This window comes from Emydura macquarii, unplaced genomic scaffold (genome assembly GCF_026122565.2).
Source record: "Emydura macquarii macquarii isolate MOO-44397 ecotype Brisbane River unplaced genomic scaffold, CSIRO-AGI_Emac_v2 contig_1713, whole genome shotgun sequence".
NCBI classification, from domain to species: Eukaryota; Metazoa; Chordata; order Testudines; family Chelidae; genus Emydura; species Emydura macquarii.
In genome coordinates, this window is record NW_027131850.1 from 1178771 (window position 1) to 1200819 (window position 22049).

General features: G+C 36.0%; 1 protein-coding gene across 4 annotated transcripts in view; it reads left to right on the plus strand.

The window, feature by feature from the left end:
* Positions 1-22049, plus strand: part of EFCAB11 (EF-hand calcium binding domain 11) — an 86649-nt gene that overhangs the window by 9203 nt on the left and 55397 nt on the right. For 2 of the 4 annotated variants that reach the window (XM_067556331.1, XM_067556327.1), the window contains exons 4-5: positions 1586-1687; positions 3661-3751. In XM_067556331.1, coding sequence (XP_067412432.1) covers positions 1586-1687; positions 3661-3751 — 193 coding nt within the window. Of the gene's footprint in view, positions 1-1585; positions 1688-3660; positions 3752-7451; positions 7515-13507; positions 13551-22049 lie in introns of all 4 variants that reach the window. The other 2 variants (XM_067556328.1, XM_067556329.1) reach the window with 2 other exon arrangements.

The following is a 22049-nucleotide window of genomic DNA, read 5'->3' on the forward strand; positions in this document are numbered from 1 at the left end:
TTATCTGCAAAACTAAATCCAGACACAAGTACAAAATGAACTGTTTACTTGGATTTCTACATGGAAATAGGTACATGTGACCAGCTGAGCCAAAAACATTGGACTGACTGTATATGTACTATATAAGTATGTATAGATAATATTATGGATTTTTACGTGTCCAGTTGACAGATGGGACAACCTACTTTTACCTAGAAAGATGGCTTCTTATGTATTGGAGTAGCTTTGTGCTCTGTAGTTGTACTAGATAAAAAGCCAGCACTAAGAGATCAATGAGTGGGTGGCATGGTACTGTAGAGGTCATTCTATAAAAGGAAAATTGTATACTATAATTTTCCTGTCTCATGTGGCACTTTGAAAGAAAAAAATAAATAAATAAATAGATTGCAGCCTGTGTTGCTTTTTTAAAGGTTTCACTTCCATAGTTATCCAATTGAAAGTGATGTTGCTCAGGCAGGCAAGTTCAGCATGTTGAGGCGTTCATTGTTATTAAAGAAATTGTGCATATACCGAACCTAGTAGTTGAAACCAGCATGTGTCTATAATCCTAGAAACTGAGAATGTAATAGTTTTTAATGTGATGTTTTCAAGAAGCAATAATGAAAAAAACATTGGGAACCTGTGAGCTTGTAATTTAAGGTTTGAATTGAGACAGTAGGTGGAGCTGAAGGATGTATACTTCTGAACCATATTAGGAATAAATGGATATGGTAAAACTGTAAGAAAAAAGAAACCACAGAAGTCTTGTTACATTATTTGTTTAAAAAAAGCTGGCTAATACAGTGACATTGTCCTTTATAAATTATTTCAGTTGTATAAAATAAGTTTAGATCTGTGTATATCACAGGTATAATGCAAATGATTAGACTACATGAGGATTCTGAGTTGAAATTACATTTATTTCTGTGTTGATTTGTTCTGTTTTTAAAAACTGGGACGTATATTTTTTTCTAAGATTTCTTTTTTTACAGAAAAACCAGACAGTTAATTAGGGTTGGATTTAACAAACTGTATTTGCATTCCAATCTTTTTTATTTAACTCTCGCTAAAAAATAAGGTAAATGTACTTAGAAACGATTTTACACAATCTGTCCGTGTAATAACCAATCCAGTGTCACCATGCAATTTTATTAGGAGATTCTTAGGAAACCAAACCTGAGGCTACAGAGCATTTCATAGGATTTACCCAGTGCTGGGAATGGTGCCAGTTATATTGTTTGTGCAATACACTCTATTTCTTTATTTGTGGAATGTAAGTGCTATTGACTTTGGAGAGACCATTTCCTTGACCTGTTATCCCAGTCTAAGGGAAAGTTGCATTGTAGCGAGAAAGCAGGAAAGGGAAGAAATATATTAAGGAATAGAGAAAGAAGAGCCAGGTAAATGGAAATATAATTTTGAAAGAAGTTGAATTTTGAACATCTCTAGTAAAATATTTTCACATAATTTAATGGAAGATAATTGTTTCAGTTCTTGTTCTTTATAATTAATAATAAAGCAGTTACAATTATATTACCATAGTTGCAGTGAGCAATTAAAGCAGAGGGTTTTTTGGGAGGTATATTCACATTTTCCATTTTTCTAGGTGTATTACTTGAAGAATTTTTAAAACTTATTAGTACAAAGAAGGCTGCACAACTACACCAGAGTGAAGTAAGGCAGATATTCACAGCTTTTGACATGCAATGTAAGTTTTTTTTCCCTGTGGAGTTTTTAAAGAGATATTTCCATACTGAAGCAAAAATGCAAAATAGAGCATTAATACAAAATTAAATGTATTTGGGCAGTATCCTAGATGGGAGCTTCTGGATGAGGTCCTTTCCAGACCTACCTTCCTGTATGTTTCCAAGTGAAATAACTAATATAGTGACTAAGGATGTAAAAGATTAACTGTTTAAATGGTAATCACCTGTTTAAACGTTTTAAACAGCTGATTATTGTTTAAACTGGGGGGAAGGGAGCAGCAGCTGGGCTAGCTCCTCATCAGCAAGAGCAGCTGGGCAGTGGGTCCAGTCTAGGATTTTACAAGACATCTACCTTAAAGCTCATAATTCAGGATAGACTTCCACTGCCTACCCCCAAAGATTCAGCTTGCTCTGCTGAATCCTCTCACCTTTCCTCCAGTGAAGGGGATAGAAGGTACCACAGAGGCACCCTAGACTGCAAGGACTTCAAGTCTCCCTTTTTCCATAAACCCACAGTCCACTAGTGAAATCCCATGTTTTTTATTTTCTAATCACTGGTCCTTTGGCATTTTATCCACCCTGGACACTGGCCCCAGATTGCACCAAATTAACATAAAGCAACATAAAAATAGAGCTCCTATACTATAGAACTACAAGGAGGGAGTGTGGATTCATCTAAACATGGGGCAAGAGGCCTGATAAACCCTGGGCTAGGGTTAAATAAATGATGGTGGGAACCAAGGGCCAATCAGTTCGCATCTCATTAGCTGGCCAATGAGCAGTGGAGCACCAGGGGAAAGAGGGGCCTACCCCCTGTATATTCGTCCTCTTTTATCCAAAGCTGTCAGGCATCTTCTGTATCCAATCAGGTTTCCCATCTGTTAAATTGGTGGGTAGCATTCTTGCCCTGAACTTCTAATACCAGCTTCAAAAAGCTTTTTTAAGAAGCTTACACACCTCAGCATCTACCCCATGCTCCTTTGTTTTCTCTATCGTCTATCTCTCTCCTCCCAATACGCACTCAGTGACAACCCTGTTTGAATTATTGCTTTCTCTTTTAGTAGACTCCTGCAGTGAAGTCATAGGCCTGGTCTAAACCTAAAAATTAGATTGGCATAGCTATGTATGTGAGAGGTGTGAAAAAACACACCTTTGAGTGCCATAGCTATGGTGACATAGCCTCCAGGTGCAGGTATGTTGATGGGAAGAATGCTTCTGCCATCTTAGGTACTGTTACTCAAAGTGTTGTTCCTATGATGAGAGAAAAATGCCTTCTGGTGGTAGAGACTGTGTTTACATTATGGGGTTATGACACCATAGCTACAGCAACCTAGCTGTGCTGGTATAGTCTCAGTAGTGTAGACATACCCATAATCTTAGGTGGTCAGTCTCTTTCATGGATTTTGTTCTGATATTATATATTCAATATCATGACTTCATTGAAGAATTAATCAGGAAGAGAAAATGAATTGTGAGGGAAACCTTGTTTAAACACAACAGCATGTGTGGAATTTTGGTAATTAGCAAATATGGGATGAAAAATTTTGAAACATGTAAAAAGTAGTTTAGTGTATTTTAAAGTGTGCATTTGAAAGTTTCCATATATGAAGGTTTCTTTTCAAAATGACAGTTTTAAAAATTAATTCTTAAATATGAAACAGTATAGTACAGATGCTACAGGTGTAATTCTTTTGAATGTAGTTCTTGATAGCATATACCAAAATGACAGTACAAAGTCATTCTTGAATCACTCCTGATCTTTTGACATCCCCTGATACTCTTGCGTGGATCCTAGCCATTTCCTAAAATACTGTGGTTGAAACTGAAATAATAAGTTCAGAGACAGTACTTAGATTCTGAAAATTAACTGGACAGGCTTATAAATATTAATATATTAAAAATTTAATGTTTGGTTCTTGAGCAAGCATAACTCTTCATAGTATTTTTATCTTATTTTTCCACTTCTTTAAGCAAGATAGAGGATTTTTGACTTTGGAAGATTTCAAGAGCGCCTTCAGTTCCGTTGCTCCAAAGTTACCTAAAAGGATCATAATTGAAGCTTTCAGGTAAGACAAACATAAAAGTCTTGTTTGATTCTTATTCTTGGATAGCAGTCTTCAATTTTCACTTAATTCAAATATATAAAACACTCTGGAAACAGTAGGTTATGTTCCAGAGCAAATGATATAAGCTTCAGCACATTATTGTTTCAAAATTGTTGTGTATATATAACATAACATTCAAGAAAAAGGGATTTGTCTGTTATTTTGAATAGACACAATAGGCTCTGATTAAATATTACCAGGCACATTGCTTAAGACTAACACACTGCATCCTATAATGTCTCTTCAGAAGTCTAAATATATTCATTTTCATAATTTCATTACTTATTTGAGAAACTGGAACTTGAGAGTTGTCTCTTGAAGACTGTGGAACTAACATGCTAGTAACATGCTAACAAGAGTCTGTTTCCTAAAATACTATAATAACTTAGCAGCCTATGGGTAAAATGCGTAAAATGTTCAAAAGGCACTTAGAAACCTATTTCTAAGTCACTTTGAAAACTTAACTCCTGATCTGCACTGTTGAATTAATTTAGATGGAATATATGGGCCAAAGGTGTTAACAAAACCCAGTCACTGTTCAACATTAAATAATGTTAAAACAAAGTCTGGGGGTTGGCATACAGAGGTCTCAGCCTGTTTGGTACTGTGGCAAACACACCATTTAAAATCCTTTTAACCTTTTTATTAAAGATATAGAAAAAAAGGAAAAACAGTTAAAGCATTTGAAATATAAATTATTAAGTAAGGCTTTTATTTTAACTCCCCTCTTCCCTTTCCCTTTAGCTGTAGAGAGTTTTAAAAGGAACCCCCCACTCCTTTGTTTTATAGTCTTTTAGATGGTATCAAAGATGGCAATAATTTTCCTTTTTGGTAAAAGAGAAGTTAGTTGAGGTGGGCTGGAGCTGCTGCTCTTAAAGTCTGATCCCATTTAATCCAAAGCAGTGTTTAGGATTCAGCTGGAGCTGGTAGATGTGGTGACATCATCTGGGTACCTTTCTCTGGCTTGGTCTGGAAAGGACATCTCTCAGGATTAGGATGATGAAGGCTTGGGGTCCCATGAGATGGTGGGGGTGGGAGTGGGAGCCAAGGCAGCGAAGTTTCCTTCATAGCCTCTGGCTGTTTTTCTGATCCATCTGTTTTTTCAGTCTTTTCCTCCCAAATTCTCTTTCTTTAAAGACCCACAAAGCTAATGGTGGGTGAAATAGCCCATCCCCTCATTATTTTGTTCACTAATTAGGCCTAGTATCCAACACACCAATTTTGGTTCATGAACTTCTGACTCCACATCATCTATTTTTAACAAGCATAATTTCAAAAGTCCTTGGATTATATCCATGTGGCGTCTTTGGTTTAGGTTCTCTCTGATTTTCTGGCACCTATTCCCATCAACATTTGTCATTATAGGTTATTGTGACATTTTATGAACTTACACTCACTTTTTACAGTTAAATTCACAATTAGAGTAAATTTTAGGCCCTATTATCACAAAGAGAGTTATTTGATCCATAGTTCAAAAGTATCGTGGGAACTCTTATATTGCAAGAGTGTTTTGCTCTCTATCCACTTCAAATGGATAAAGTTTGAGTCATTTATAAAAATGTTTGGAAGTTTGGGGTTTTTTTTGCTATCAATTTCATAATCAGAGTCTCAAAGTTGCATTCCAGTATGCAGGAAATACTAGTTTTGTCTGAACTAATGTGACTTCATATGTATGTTTTGTTCCTATAAAAGTTGTAATTGTTTCTTATAATGTTATAATACTAACAGTATTTATTATACGGAGAGTCTTAAAATGAAATTATACAGTATTTGTTCCAAAGACTTTGTGTGAATATTTGGTCTAAATTAACAGTTTTGGTTTTTTATTTAAAGGTGATTCTCTAATGGTTGTGAGGTTAGTTTTTGCATTGTGCTGTTTTTTTCTTTTATTTTTTTTCTGGAATCACAGTATGGTGTAGGGTGACCAGATGTCCCAATTTTATAGGGACAGTCCCAATATTTGGGGCTTTTTCTTATATAGGTGCCTGTTACCTCTCACCTCCTGTCCTGCTTTTTCACGCTTACTATCTGGTCACCCTAGTATGGTGCATAATGAGGCACCCAGCAGAGCAACAGTCAGTGCATTTTCAGGGTAACTAAAAAGGAGGAGAAGGGACATTAAGTATGGAATAATTTGTATGTTGAGTGATTTTCTTACCTTGGTGCATTAAAGATTTAACACATCACTATAGTGCTAATCATTTTTAAAAGCTCTTTCAGATCCTTTTAAAGGATATAACGCATTGCAGGGGAGTGTATATAAAGTAATATGTAATATTTGTGGGTGATCAGGCTGAAATTAGGCCAGGAACCATCACAAACACCATTTATAGTATGTCTTGTATTACAGCAAGAAGTAAATGCACATTATTAAAAAGAGGACAGAAAACTATTGCTTTTCATGCCTAATAAAGTTTTTAAAAATTTTGTGCTGTAGCTTTATGTTTTCCATTGCAGTCACTTTGAGGACATTGCCTACAGGTGAATGGGCAGATGTAAATAATGTGTAATAGCTAGACAAAGTGGCCCTTGTGGATGTGTTATTAAAGGATTCTTTTGATGTATGAGAAGCAGCTAATGTTTGAATTTTCTGTGCTGAAATTGGTTAAAATCCTTCTCTTGTCATATGACAAACGTATTGACTTATGTTAAGGTCCATATTGGTCTGCTGACCAAAGCAAAATAAAGCTAACCATCATTAAATAAAGTAGACCTACTCATATAATTGGTATTCATATTTTATTCTCTACTTCTTGATGAATTTTTCCTTGAAATGTATCATTTTGTTATCTTTTACTTTAAGAAGTTTTAAATATATTTAAACATGGCTTTGTTTTGTAAAATCATTTCTGAAAATGTTGGGCCCAATCCTGCTCCTGATTCTGCCATTGATTCATTGGGAATCAGGATTTAGTCTCATGTATGACAGAACATAACAGAATGGAGAAGGGGACAATGCAGTTTTGTGATATAGCATTTCTCTAGTGAAGCAAAAGGGTATATGACACTGGTTTTTCCACTGAGGCATAGCATCCAGTTTTTAACAGGTAACAGCTGAAAAAACAGCTTGTAATATGTCATTCATATAAAAAAAATGTCAGAACAAGTTCCCTCTCTAACTGTAAAATGTTGTAAAAGATATTGGTCAATAGATACCATAATGTGGTATTGCCAAGTTGTGTTTGCATATTTATGAATGTGATATGAGAGCTGGAGAGCAATATAATACAGACTTCTTGCTCAAACAGAAGTCGATGGCTACTTGGACTGCAGTTTCAAGGATTCTTTCTTGCATAATACTGTTCACTTAGGGCCAGATACTGACACTATGTTTAGTAGCACCTTATTCTGCTAATAACCCAAATTGAAATCAATAAGGGTACTTGTCCCCTTTGTGTGCAGGTTTAACTTTGCTGAGTAAAGTTATGTCCAGAAAGCTTTTCCTAGGCTGGTGACCAGAATGAGCCATATGGTGAATTAAAAACATATAAGCAGAAACACACAGATATATGTTCTGAATTTATGTGCCAGAAGCATCAATATTGTCATCCCACAGAATTCAAATCTCTATGCCCTCATATCTGCCAAACAAACAGACCAGTATATGGTTTAAATTGCACTGGTTTTAGAATGTTTTGCTGTGTTCCTCCTTTCTCCCCAGCTCTTCTCCCCTTCTTTCACACAGAGATGGGAAATGAGATCTTTCGCTAAATTTAGATCTGAGGTACAGAATTACTGTGTATTTTATGTAACATCATTTATAATACATGTGCATGTAAGATGCATGACAATGCAGGCTTTGATGACGAAGAGTAGGAGCATGCTCTAAGATAGGCTTGTTGGGACAAGAAAGAAAAGAGCTTAATAAGTACATTTTGGAACTATATGAAGTTGTCATCTAAATCAATTTATTTTAAATTAACTTTCTTTCTTAATGTTATAAGGCTTGTTGGTTGGTAAAGATATTGTCTCCAGCATGTCACATACTGCTACATCACTATAATTTTAAAAAGCTATGCATTGGAAGTTGGGATTTTTCTTATTTAAAAATTGAAGTTAAAAGGTGCAAAAGCAGCTGAGTCTGTGCTTAGTTCCACAAGAGACTAGAAAAAAGAAAATAAGTTTTAAAAAAAAGAAAATTCAAGGTCATAGCTTTTAATGGCTACTTAGTTTCTCCTGCTGCTGCAGCAGGGCATACTTTTGCTCCTGCAGGTCAGATATCCCAGTGTATTATTTTTAGTAAAAATTAAAAGAAACATATCATTCACTGAAGCTAGACAGATCTTTAGGAGAGAAGTACAAAGATGGTTATTACACATAAGAGAAGAAATCCTGACCTCATTGAAATCCATCGTAGTTTTGCCATTGACTTCAATAGATCTATTTAATTGTATGTATGTATGCATGCATGTACATGTACACACACTGATGTGTTTGTGAGTTCAGATCCTAAAAGTAGTGAATTACATGTTAAACTCAGAAATGCTTTTGAATGAATCACCTTTCAAAATGTTCTTTTCTGCTGATCACATGCATTATTTTTCTGCCATTACTGTATCGCAATTTACATTAAAACAAATAACTACCATAATTTCAAAATTCAGGGCCAAATAAACAAATATTTGTGCAACACATGAGTTCCTCAAAAGTGCATATAAGCAAAACTCAGAAAAGTACAAGTTTTATACATGCAATTACCTGATTCTGTGCGTGCAAATATGCTCATATAATGGTGCATACACATTTTGTTTTGCTCTCCCCTTTCATGATGCTTTAAAATGAGTTGCTTAGATTTTTACATGTATGTATTTTTATTACTATTAAAATACATGTTTAGTATGGTATAGCAAGATAAACTGGATTAAGATGCGTAGTGTACTTCTCTAACCCACCAAAAAATGAACAGTTAATACCTGTGATTCACTTTGATATGGGACATAAAATATATTAATAAACATAAAATAAACATGATAAGATATACTGAATGAACTTAAACTAGCAATAGATCTTCTCAACCATTTGGTGGTGCTAAATGTTCTGTTTAAGAAAAGAACCGAGAATAGATACAGTTGCTTCAAAAGTGTTCCTGAGTATAGTAAGTGTGCAGTTTTATTTTTTATTTTATTCAAGGAAATAAAACCAGTATGAGAATATTTGCAAGTCATACAGTTAGTGCAAAATTTCATTTAAAAATTGTCTACTAAATGTATTGTGTTTTATTTCCAAAAATATTATTAATACTCTGTGTAATTTGCTGCTAACGTTCATGTAAGCTTCAGGTGAATCTTCAATTTATATTTGATCACATTAATAGATCATAGAACATTCACAAATATTGTAGTAAAAAAGAATAGTAGAGTTCAACTGCTTTTGTTCTAGCATACCAGCTATATTAGACAAAATGCATATCGGGTGCTTAATCATAGTACATCTGATTGAAATGTCAGTGTTCCATAAGAACCCCAGCGAATCATTGCACAGGGGTTGTGGTAGTGCCTAGTGGTGCATAGTGTAATGGTAGGACATTTATTTATTTTGATAGACGGTTGATTTATGAATTAAAACTTTTCATAACCAAATTATCCAGTCTCTCTTTGGGAGCACAGGTATGAATTGTCAGAAAAGTTTAATTGATTATTATCACGTTTATTATTAAGCAGAGCTCCTTATAATTAAAAGTGAATATGGTGTCCTCATTATATGGCGTGCCTGTTGTTGCCAGAAAGCACTGCAAGAAATGTTTGAATCTTTTGTTGTGAAACTTTGATTTATGTTTGGTTAAAACCTAGTTAGAAATATACAGTATTATTAATTACTGCTATCAAGGAAATACTGTTTTAGCTCTACCATTTGTTTATAAGAGGAAATTATTTATTTGTTGAATCCTTAAACTGTAATAATGAAAGTGAAGTAGCAGAACAAAGCTGAAAAATGATCATTCTTATGAAGATGAGAATGTGAATGAGCCAATAAATGACATATGTCTTTTAAAAAAGAGAGAATAATGGACATACAATTTCTGGAGCTAGCAAACATACATCAGATCTCATAGATCAGAAAAAGTGTATTCCATTCATGATCTGCATTTTATGCTGCTTTGCACTTAAATTGATAGGGTCACATGCCAGAAGAGCATTAATATTTTTGTGTGTTGGGTCATTCCATGCTAAAAATGACCTAACTTGTTTCATATTTTTTCTTATAATTATCTAGTAACAAGAAAATAACCCAGTTTTGAGAACCACACCACAGCAGAAATCTTATGCTCTTTATGCAAGTTTGATTTATAGACATGTACTGCAGAGCAGAGTGAATATGAAACATTCATCGTCCTATGGCTAGTTGCCATGGAAACGTAGTACACAGTACAGTATCATTCCAGCTCTGGTGATGCCTGCAGTAGTTTATTCCTTTGTTGTTCTCATTTCTTAAGCAACTGTCTTTCAGCCTTTCATGTTATCACAATTAATCACCTACACAAGTCCGTATTGTTATCTCTTCAAAATCATCTCTAATGGATAAAACATATTTGTATGTGTATATATTCATTGTGCATGTATATTTTTGTTCAGTTAGTTGGTTAAAAGCTGGTCTCATGCCCAAAAATAATGTATTATTGCTCACGAACTGACACATCTGTACAAGGCTGATAAAAGAACAAAAATATTGCCCTTGGGTAAAAGTACTCCAGAGATTATGATATTTATCTAGGAACCAAAGCCTCCTTCTGATATATTCCCTTGAAATTAATCAGTGGGCCCAATCCTGTAGTCTTTACAAGAGTAAGGAATACAGACTAAGGAATATTAATTTTAATAATAACACTGGCATATGGTTATGCATTAATAGGCCGCTTCATAAATAACTAATAATAAAGGGAAGGGGAATGCTCCTTTTGGGAGAATTATTTCATAAGAAGTAGATCCATTCATCGCTTTTTGTTAAGAATTTTTATTGGATTTTATTGTTTGGTTTGTGTTTGTTAGTTTTTTATGGTCAGGGCCATGAGCATGAATGGATAACACCAGAGTGGCAATTAGTGTTGAAAAGCAAATCAAAGCTTTGAAAGTGCCTTTGCGGAAGAAGGATTATGCTTCACTTGAAGGAACATGGAGGTTATGGATAGTCATGTCTAACTGTTTTCCTCAGTTATTTCTTTGGCAAAATTTAAAATGCACTTCAGTGAACAGAAAAACTGTTATATGTAAATCTGACATCAGACCTACTCCAATTTAAGTTGCAGTCTTGAAAACGTGGATTTCAAACACATACTGTCTAGTACCTGTAATCTTTTTCCCTTCTGTGTTCCCGCTCTGCAGACACTCACTCACAGTCTTAACTTAAAGCATGTGAGTTAGTTCAGTTGAAGTGAGAGGGAGTACTTGCATGCAATTTGTGTGCAAATGTTTTTGTTGAGTCCTGCATATGTGCATCAACTGCATCTGAATAATTTGGTATATTTCTCCTAATGTAGGAATATGTCATTACACAAAACAGACCTTAACACAAACTTTTTAAAACTATAACACATCTTGACTAAAAATACTACTTAAATGAAATGCTTAGATTAGTTTATACTCCTGTGTCATTTTCACATATTAAAGTCAGTTTACTTCACATAATGTGTAAATATAGCATTAGTAAAATATGCCAAAGTAACAGCTTTGGAGACTGAATTATTATTTATAAACAACCAGTATAGGTTTCCTTTCTCTCACCTGACAAAATGTCTCAATTCTGAAGGGATCTACCTCTAAGAGTGAAAGGATAGTTTAAGTTCTGCACAACTGCACCCTACCTACTTCTCTGCTCTCATTTCTTCTTAGTCCTTGCTCTGCCTATATCTGTCCCAAGCTTACCTGTCTACCCACATCTTTTATATCTTTCTCCCACTCTTGTCTTCTCACCATCATTGCCATTGTCATTATACTTGAAATCCTCTCACTATCCAAACACCCACTCACTCCACCTGAGAAGCCTCTCATTGTTAAAACCATCAGAGAAAGAAATAAAAAAATCGGTACCATTTTGATCAGCGATATGGTCTCTTTTACTGGGACTACCAACAAGGATGCTGATTATTTTCTGTTGCGTTAGCTATTGGTATGATATAGCTTCTATCCACTGGGAATTAGACTCCGGACCATCAAACTCATTTTACATAGACTACTAAACAACTATTAGACAGCAACAACTGTTGGTCATGATCATCCAGTATTAGGTTGAACCACTGAGCTAGAGGGGAAAGCCTCAAATACCCTATTACCTCCCTCAGAATATTCCTTTTATTGAAATTAGATTTAGTTCCAGTTTTAGGGGGAAAGATTACCAGAATCCTCTAAAATGTGCCTTTTATTGAAAGTGTAATCTGTCCTAGATATTTTGCTAGCACAGGAGAGTGTAGGAGCTAGACTCAAGAAAGGCAACTATGGTTGGAATTTTTCACTTATTCCTAACAATTAATTTAAAAAGTTGTTACTTTTTATTTGTATTACAGTAGCACCTAGAAGCCTGAATCAAGATTTAGGACCCCATTGTGCTAGATGCTGTACTAACAGATAGTAAGACAGTCCTTGTCTTGCAGTGTTTATGGTCTAAGCCAGTGGTTTTCAACCAGGGGTATGTGTACCTCTGAGGGTACACAGAGGTCTTCCAGAGGGTACAGCAACTCATCTAGATATTTGCCTACTTTTATAACAGGCAACATAAAAAGCACTAGCAAAGTCAGTACAAACTAAAATTTCATACAGACAATGACTTGTGTATACTGCTGTCTCTACTATACACTGAAATGTAAGTACAATATTTATATTCCAATTGATTTATTTTATAATTATATGATAAAAATGAGAAAGTCAGCAACTTTTCAGTAATAATATGTATGACACTTTTGTATTTTTATGTCTGATTTTGTAAGCAAGTAGTTTATAAGTGAGGTGAAACTTGGGAGTACACAAGACAAATGAGACTCCTGAAAGGGGTACAGTAGTCTGGAAAGGTCACTGATCTAAGTAGACAAGACAGGAAAAGTGTGGAGAGGAAGTATTATAATCCCACTTTAAAAGATGGGGGACAGAGGCACAGATGCATTAAATTACTTGTCCACTGTCACAAAAGAAATCTGTGGCAAAGTCCAGAATTGAACCAGCTCCCCTGAATCCAAATCCAGTGCTTTAACCAAAACAACAACCTTTCTTATTCTGGCTGGAATTAGAAATCAATTTTCTACAAGCGTATTTATTCTCTAATATGCTTACATTGTGTTCTGCCTCTCGCTGCCTCTTACAAGTGCATCTCTGCTGCATATTGAGAAAGCTAATACTTACCTTAGAAAGTACAATATGATTGGTAAGATGATACCATAATATTTCATGCTAACAAAACTTAATTGAATTAATGCCTAGTTTTAAAAAATTGGTGGAAGGGTTTGTACTTTGTTTTTGACATGACAGATTAAGTCATTACATGATGTAATAAACATGCTTAAATTAATTTTTAGTATATACTAGCGTGTAAGATAGCTAGAGTTCACACAGCCCTTCCTTCATTTGGTCAGAAGTATTTTATTTTAATTAAGAGTAAAATATTGGTGACTGTACACAAACTGTACATGTGTTCTAGTAATCTTTGTATTCAGAAAGTTGTCAAGGTTTTTAAAAGTATTCGTGTTGCTATTTTACTGGTATTTTTGTGATTTGTTTTTATTACATTTTTCAGAGTTGTATTCAGTCAGAATATTTTCCTCCGGAGACAGAAAAAGGTAATGCATCCTCCCCTCACCCCCCAAAGAGTCTAGCAAATGTGGTTTTTGAAGCCTTAAGAGGAACCCAGTTAAAATATTATTTCCTAGAGCCTTTGATAAGTCGTACCGACTGCTTTCAAATAAATCTGACAAGTGGAGGATTTTGCCCTTGATTCAACCATGAGATGACCAGATTGTTTTAAAATAAACAAACAAGCCGTCAGTCCCATAGATTCTCTTTTGTATCTGGGAGACAGAAAACTGGATTCCATTCTGAAGTAGTAGCATGAGATGACTTAGGGAGGTCTCAATACAACCCTAAATTCTTTCTGTTAGTCCCAAAAGTTTAAAATCTAAGACTTGACCAAATAATAAAGCATACGGTAGATCCTAAAATCTCTCTTCGTTCTGACAAAAGAGACAAATTAGCAGACTTGCTTGGATGATAGAAGCACTTTGAGGAGCTGACCAACTAAAGGGTCTTAGCTGAAAGAGAGAATGTAGCACATCCTTCAACTAGGAGGATGTGAGTTATGTATCTGTATCTCTTCAGCAACTGGTACCAGGACTCACAGTCATGATTCAGTCAGATAATGCCCAGGTCTTGGGATACCCAAACTGAAAGAGCAAAAGTCTGTGTACCAAAGCAAAGATTCTTCTGTATTGTACAGAACTTAATTACTATTATATCATCACTCAGAGGCCTAAATCAGGATTGGGGCCTCATCATGCTACATGTTGTCTTTGCTCAATGGAGATTTACAGTCTAAGATATTTCTCTCTCATATAAGTAGTTTTTCTGGTGTTAGTCCTCATAAATCAAGTAGATTAGCTGACCAGGATATGGTAGGATTCACTCATGCGAGTGAGAACTGTTTGAGTTGATTTGCACAAGTGAAGAGCTCTAAGCCTTGAACTTCTGACTTGAGCCAACTAAAACGTCCACAGGTTTCATGGCCAGTTCTGGTAACTGTCTCTTGCTATGGATTTTTTTTTTTAACCTAGGGCATCTAAAAATTTGAGACACATATGGTCCTCATGCATAACTTCAATGTGGCTTTACTGGACTTGGTACAAAGACCTTCTGCTGACCTCAATGTTGAGGATTCCATTTCCTCTTAATCCAAGGCCCACCTAAGTGCAGTCATCTAGAAAAAGCTTTTTTCCTGCAATTTAGAGGCAATCCATGTGAGACCTGGGTCTTTCCTTAGCACCTTCCTTGAGAGCTGATACAGTCCCATCCCAAAGCATATTTTCTGATGGGGCTCCCTTTTTGTGTCTGTGTCTTACTAAAACAACCTTTCCACAAGAAATCTTTGATTGTCTCCATTCTAGATTTCTTTCTGTCAGGCCAATATCAGGATCTGGCTTCCCATATCTTTCAAGTCCAGATCTGTGTACTAGTGCCAGTAAGGTGGAAGGTAAATTGATTCATAGCGGGTTCTTATTTATATTTTTAAAAAGATTTGTCAAGGCAGTCTGTCACCCAGCCAGTGATTCTTTTTTGGAATCTTTGAAATTTTCTGGTTAACCCTCCTTCATCTCATCCCTTTGAATTTATGACTGCCATCTTTTTTCCTTCCTTCTCTCTATCTTCCTCAGTCTGTGATAAGGAAGAGACTTCCTTGAATGAGTAAATTCTGTAACTTGTCCCTTATAAAGTTTCTTGCTCCTTTCTTTGAAGCATCTGATATTAGCCACTGTGAGAGATAGGATACCAGACAACATGGATTACTGGTGTGATCTGATGAAGCAATTCCCATATTCCTGAACAGCAACCGCCTGTCTAATAGATGTTTCCTCAGTTCTTGTTAAGGCTTTATATTTGTGAAAAGTTCCTTATTACAGTTCCTGGATTTATTCCCAGACAAGGCTCATTATTCCTTCTTAAATAGGAAATGTCTCTGTCCAGCTTCTGTTCTAAACTTAAGAATTGTATAATCTAGCTTCAGTCCAATCTTTAAATTCTCTGTGCACCAAACACAGATTTCTTTAGATAAATTTGATTTTTGCCTTTTTTTTAAATCAGTCTGACAGGATCCCCAAAAGATGTAAATGTCTAGGTTTGTCATTGTCTCATGGGTCACTTCAAGTATCAAACTGACCTAGGCAGATGGACATCCAGCTTCTTTTACTTTGAAAGTCCATTCTGTCAGCTCCCTGGCTGCTTATTAGGCAGAATTAGGTGGGATGGAGCTTCTGTTTGAAAGTCCTCTGTCTTTGTTCTTTATATACAGTGTCAGTGTCAGTGCATGCTTCCTTTGACAAAGGGGTGATGACTGTTGTTTCACTGTGGAGATTTTTTTCTTCTCTGTTAATAGTAAGAGACAGTGGGCACTGGTGCTTGAGGACATTTCTCCAGATGTCCTGGTTGCTGAAAGGCAAATCTCCCTGTAAATTTCTCTGAACAGTTAATTTAACATTCTAGAATCCATGAAGACGGGTTAGCAATGTAGTATTCTGTAGGGCTCCACTCCCCACCCCCACCCCAAAGATGTCTGTGTTATCAGACTCAAATGTTCATAAAGTTTAATTAAGCTATTTTGGGTCTTTTAAGAACTAGGAAAGAATTCATCTGGAAACTGCTTCTCAAACCAACCAAATGGGGAAGCCCTGCTGGGTTGGCAAACTTCAAAATCAGGGGCTTGTTTGTCTGTCTGTTGAAAGGACTTTGGAGATAGAAGGCATCTCAAAGTGCATTGGCACAACTGAAAGTTGATGATGCGTACTTGGGATCCATACAGATGCAGGTAAAGACTGAACTTCATCTCACCCAAATCAGAATAGGCAAAGCTGACCATGAAGGGCACTAGCTCTGTCAAGGAATCCCATTTGTCCACATTGTTGAACAGATAGTTTGCAGGAACTTTATTTAGAGGTAGGGAAAATCTGTCAACTCCTTTCTCGGTTTTCTTATTTTCCAAGCTGTACAATCGCCTATCAATCATTTTGCTGTAGATCTGTGACCAAACTAAATGCCATACTACAGTTGCGGTCTCACCAATGCTAAATTGCGGGAAATAACTAACTCCTAAATTTACATGGGGTGTTTCTGCTTACAAAAACAAATATATGAATCCCTTTATTAAAGTCTTGCATTATAGATTCATTTTCAGTTTTTAATGTGGTACATTTTAAGTATGTATTCAATAAATCTCCTGTAATATTAGTGTTTCCCATTTTGTTCCTGTCGTTGGTCCCTAATTATGAACTTCTGGTATTTGTAATGTAATCTCTTTTGGAATCCTGGAATTTCAGACTCACTTTCTCCAGAAAATGGAATGTGACTCATCAACTCTTGTTGTCATGACTGATGGCTTTTGGTTCCTCCTATTGTAATTGACATTATCTCTTGATTCAAGTAATAAATACTGAGCTGTTTTTCTTATACTTCTCAATTGCAAACTCGCAGCAAATCCTTTCCTTCCTTGTAATGGTATTTACATTCCAGCTATTCTAACAGGTAGTATAAATATGTTAAGCCAAAATGCAATGTTATTTCTCTACATAAATTAGCAAATACAAATACATATGCAGCATTCATTTTGCTTGTATATAAACACATATTTAGGCTGTGACTGGTGTTTTTCACCATGAATGATATTTAATAAAAGCAGCTAACAAATGCATGCTGAAAAGTCATAACTTTGTAATTTTTAACAATTTAAGTGTAATCTAAATTGGTTTTGATGTCATGTGCTAAAGAATATCAGCTGTCTGCACTTTTTATTGCTAGCTTCTGAATGTTGGAAGGTAAATAAATCCTTCAAACTACCTTTTTAATACTGACAAACTGAGCCTCATAATAAACACTTAAAATGGACTCTAGTCTGAAGTCAGTCTAGAGAAAAAGGTCAATGAAGGGTCACTGATGCATTTAATTAACAAGCATATAAATTAACTAATTTGTTCTCCTGCCCTCACCTATTTTCTGTTGTTGTTTTCAAGTTTATTTCAGTGGCTGTGCATTAGATTTATTATTTGTGTGTGTGTGTGTTGCACAACAGTTCTGTTTTGCAGCCTGTTCCCTTCATTTCATACTCTCATAACTTTCGAAAACATTGGCCTGTGTGGCTGGAAATTTTCCAGTTTTCTTTTCTGGTGGTGAATTTTCTTGTGCAAGTGATGACAGACATACATCCTTCTGTAGTGCAGGAAGACAATTTTATTTTACGTGCAAATATAAAAACTTATTTTAGACCTGCTAAGGAGTGCTGGAGATTGTAACTATTGAGTGCATGTGGGTAGTACTTCTGAAACTCAAAGATGAGAAATGAGTCTTTCAGATCATTGACACAGCACCAAAAAAGTTTACTTGTCTTGAAAAAAATTGTACTAGTCTATCAAATGTTTTACTATACAGACAATCTTGTAAGTTTGGAGTTTTTAAGGTTGGGTGTGATCTAATTTAGTGCTTCCATTTTTTTAATACTAGTAATGTAAAACCTGAGTAGCTTCACAACGTTTGGAGAAAAGCAGAGATCTATCCCTTAGCGCAGGGGTGTCAAACATACGGCCCGTGAACCTTTTTGATCCGGCCCGCGTCTGGCCAGTTTTTTTGAGACATGCTGCCGCCCAAAGTGAGGACATTGGCACTTAAAGAGATTTCTCTGCCTACAGCATTGCCAGTTTAAGAGTCCGTGAAATGTCTTAAAGCGTCGATGCCGAACGCAGAGAAATCCCTTAAAGCGGCAAAGCACTCAGTCTGGCAACACAGTCCCCCGCGAAATCCCGCCGCCGAAAAGGGCTGATGCTGCGCCGCCGAAAAGGGGAAGATGGTCTGAATTTTTCGGCAGAGGGTATTGCATGGCCCCTGTGAAGTGCAGTTTATGAGAATTTGGCCCGTCACCATCAGCGAGTTTGACACCCCTGCCTTAGTGGATCTGTCCCAGTCCCTGACAACACAGGGCCTGCCCACAAAAACAATATCGGGGACCTGGTGACTACACAGTTTCAATCAGTAGAATAAATAAAGTAGTGTGGTTGTGGAATGTGTCTAAGATCCTTTCAATGGTGTAAATTGGAACCATGTAATAAGTAGATCTTCTGACTTAAATTAATTTGTAGAATAGTCAGGCCATTGGTTGTACATTATGCACATACTTCTTATTTAGTACCTACATAATTTCTTTTTGATTATTTTAGAACCTGTCTAGCCCTGCAATGTAATTGGATACCATTTACATCGTCTTTTCTTGACCTGAACAGTTGTGTACTATTTCAATGCTCTTTTAAATATCTACTGTATTCCTCCCAAGATGTGGCTGCATCTCATATATATCCCTTATCTACTTCACAGGTATATTTAAATCAGCTTTTCTGTTCTGCATTAAGGGTAGCAATAATTGCAACTAGTTTTATTTGAGTCATGTCATTTTTACTGACAAATGCACAGGACATTCTGTCAAGGACATCAAGTACCAGATGTCAATAGAAATCCTTACTCTGTTGGTGGATCTGCTTGCTCAGTCTATTACATTTTTTAAAAAAAATTTTCTACTATAAAGAGATGTTAGAAGAGAGGAAAAAATCTGTTTAGAAAAAGACATGTCAGAAAAGATCTGTGTAATACTACAGAGAAATAATAGATGAAGGTAAGGTGTCACCTCATAGGATATAATTTTTCTCCACTTTGTCGAAAGAGTGACTCTGGGTATTCCATTTCATTTGGATACCTGCCATTTCTGATGGCCAAGTATCATGCTCCCTGGGCATCACTTGCTGTTTGTTCCATTGAACATATGCATTCAACACTTTCCTCAATGCCCAGAATATAAATTGTTGGTTCAAAATGTCAGTATTGTACATTTCACTACAAGCTAACTCAGAATGTTTTCGAAGAGATCGTCTGTGTACAGATCTGCTGAAGGAGATTAAGGACAAGATTTACTGAAGCAGACTTGAGTGTGGCTCTTTACACTGGAGCGTGGATGCCAGGAGGTGAGGGCAGTTGGGGATATCATTGCCTACCCTCCTTGGGGTTTCCCTTGGGCCGGAGGAGCAGCTTTCATTTTTTAAATATTTTTCTAACTACTTTGCATTCACATGGCATTTGTGGTTTGAAGATTTCAAAGTGCTTTTCAAAGGTGGATAAGTATTTAGTTCCCATTTCAGAGACAAAAACAGTGTAAGCTGTTAGGGCTAGGGACTGTCTCTAATGTTTGTACAGTGCCTACCGCAACAAAGTCTTAATTTTGACTGGGGTGAGTATGTGCTACCATAATATATATAATTATAAAAATAAAAAATTAGAAGTAATTTGCCCATGCCACACAGCAAATTAGGAACTGAACCCAAATCCCCCAATTCCCAGTTCCCAGCTCTTTCTTCTGAACAATGAGGCCTCCGTTTTTTCTTTCTTGTTATTGTTGTTAAGATACCCCTTAAAATGAAAGGAGTTTTTTTATTCTGTTATGTGAGCCAATGAGTCTCATCTGCTCTGCAGTGCAGCCAGTATGTACTGTGCAGGGCCAAAATTCACCCCCTTCCTAGGATTTGACTTCAGTACCTTAATTAAAAGATAAAGTCCTGACCTCTTCCCCAGACTTCACCACTCATCAGACTTCCTGGCTTCTCTCTGCCCCACACTCAAGATCCCTCTGTCAGAATAGCCCAGCTCTGAACCCTGTCTGGTGTCTTTTTATTCCCTTCACTTAGAGGGCCTTCCCTCCAGGATTGATATTGTTGGCAGATGTGTGACAGGGCTAATTCCTATGTATTGGACAGGATATTAGCCCCTTCTTGCCCTGTTATAGTGGTGGGGTTTGTGCATCCCATCACAATATCTTAGGAATTTTAAAAAAAATTGTATGTACCTATGTAAATGTATTTGTTCTATGTTAATTTATTTAACAATTGAGATCTAAGCTTTTACAAACTGTTTTATTTTTTGGTTTTCTTTTTTTGTTGTGTAAGTTATTAAGGGCTGTGGGTCAGAGTGATTAATAAGATATGTTGGAAGAAAATTGTGTAATTTGAGTGGTGGAAAATATAGTACTTCCTAAAATGAAGACCTCTGAGGGAACATATGTGTATGTGATGTCAATTTAATAAGCCATAGATTGGGTGAGATTATTGACATTTTTAGCCAGTGTGGTACAGTATGCAATTTTCAGGAGACTAAAAGATGCATACTGTGCACCAGATAATTAGGACCAAATTTTGTCATCTTACAGTCAGTGTTGCCTGTGCATTGATTTACCCATGCCACTCCCTTCTTTGAATCTCTCCATGGGCTCCCTCTTTCTCAACTGCATCAAGTTTAAACTTTTTCGCATCTTCAAGGCCTTATACAATGCCAAGCCAGCCTGCAATTCAGATACCATTCTTTGCACCAGGAGTGCCAGCCTTAATAGCCCCATTCTTTTCTCCTGCTCTTGACTCGACCCCAGCCTGTACATGAAATATCCTTTTGCTGCCTGTTCTTATTCAAATTCCTCCTAAAGATTTCCTACTTGTGCTTTGCCCACAAGAAATGAGCCTTTGGGGTTTTTTAAAATTCCCCTACTCTCCAAGTTTTGCAAGGTCATCCTGACACCTCTGTCCATTACACTGTATTTTTTTCAGGGCAGGGATTGTCTTTGTGTATTTTTCTGCATCAAGCAAACTGCATTAAATAATAAAATGAAAATGTCAGAGGCAAATATTAAAGACTATTTAGAAATTATCAAAGAAAACAAGTGGGGTGGAGTATAGTTTCTCCGGGCAAAGAAAGGTTTGAAATAATATGGAAATCATGGGTGAAATCAAATGGGATAAAGTAATGGAGAGGAATGATACAAATGGGAAAAAGCAAGCGTTCAAAGATAAATGAATGTATGTCCTAATGTTATGCATGTTGCTTAGCAACAAGCAGTAAAATTGTGGATGAACAAGTAAGAACAAAAAGTAATTAAAGGAAAGAAAAGCATATGCATGGTACAGTATAATAATCAGGTAGAGGAAAAAATATGAGAAAAGCAAAGACGGAGAATGAAAAATAGATTTAAAAGAATGTTAAAATAAATCTGAGACCATTTTTTGATCTGTGTAGTCTGATTCCATTTTTGCATAATATTATGACAAACAGGTATCAACTTGCAGAAAGCATACAATACCTAAACATGCACTGAATGTAAAGAAAAATGTATAGAAGAACAAAAGCAATAAGCTTAGCAACACCACAGCAAGAGTTCATTCTGCAACATAGAATTAACACAGTTTTTAAAAAATCCCAGTCAAATGGAAAATGAGCAGTTGAAATATACCACTATCTTTAGGCAGAAATCCAACTCGCCCATAGCCTCTGCCTCTGAATCACTTCTGTGGAGAGCATGTTCTTGTGGCTGCTTTCAAAGCTTCATTTCCCAGTTTTTCACATAGACACAATTCCCTCAGGTATGGTGCTGCACTAGACTATGTTCAGATATTATTATGAATTTATTGAGAGATTTGTGATCAAAATGTATTAAAATAAATTCTTGATTCTTTTTCATCTCATAGTCTTCTTGGGGAAAAATACAGTACAATACTAATATT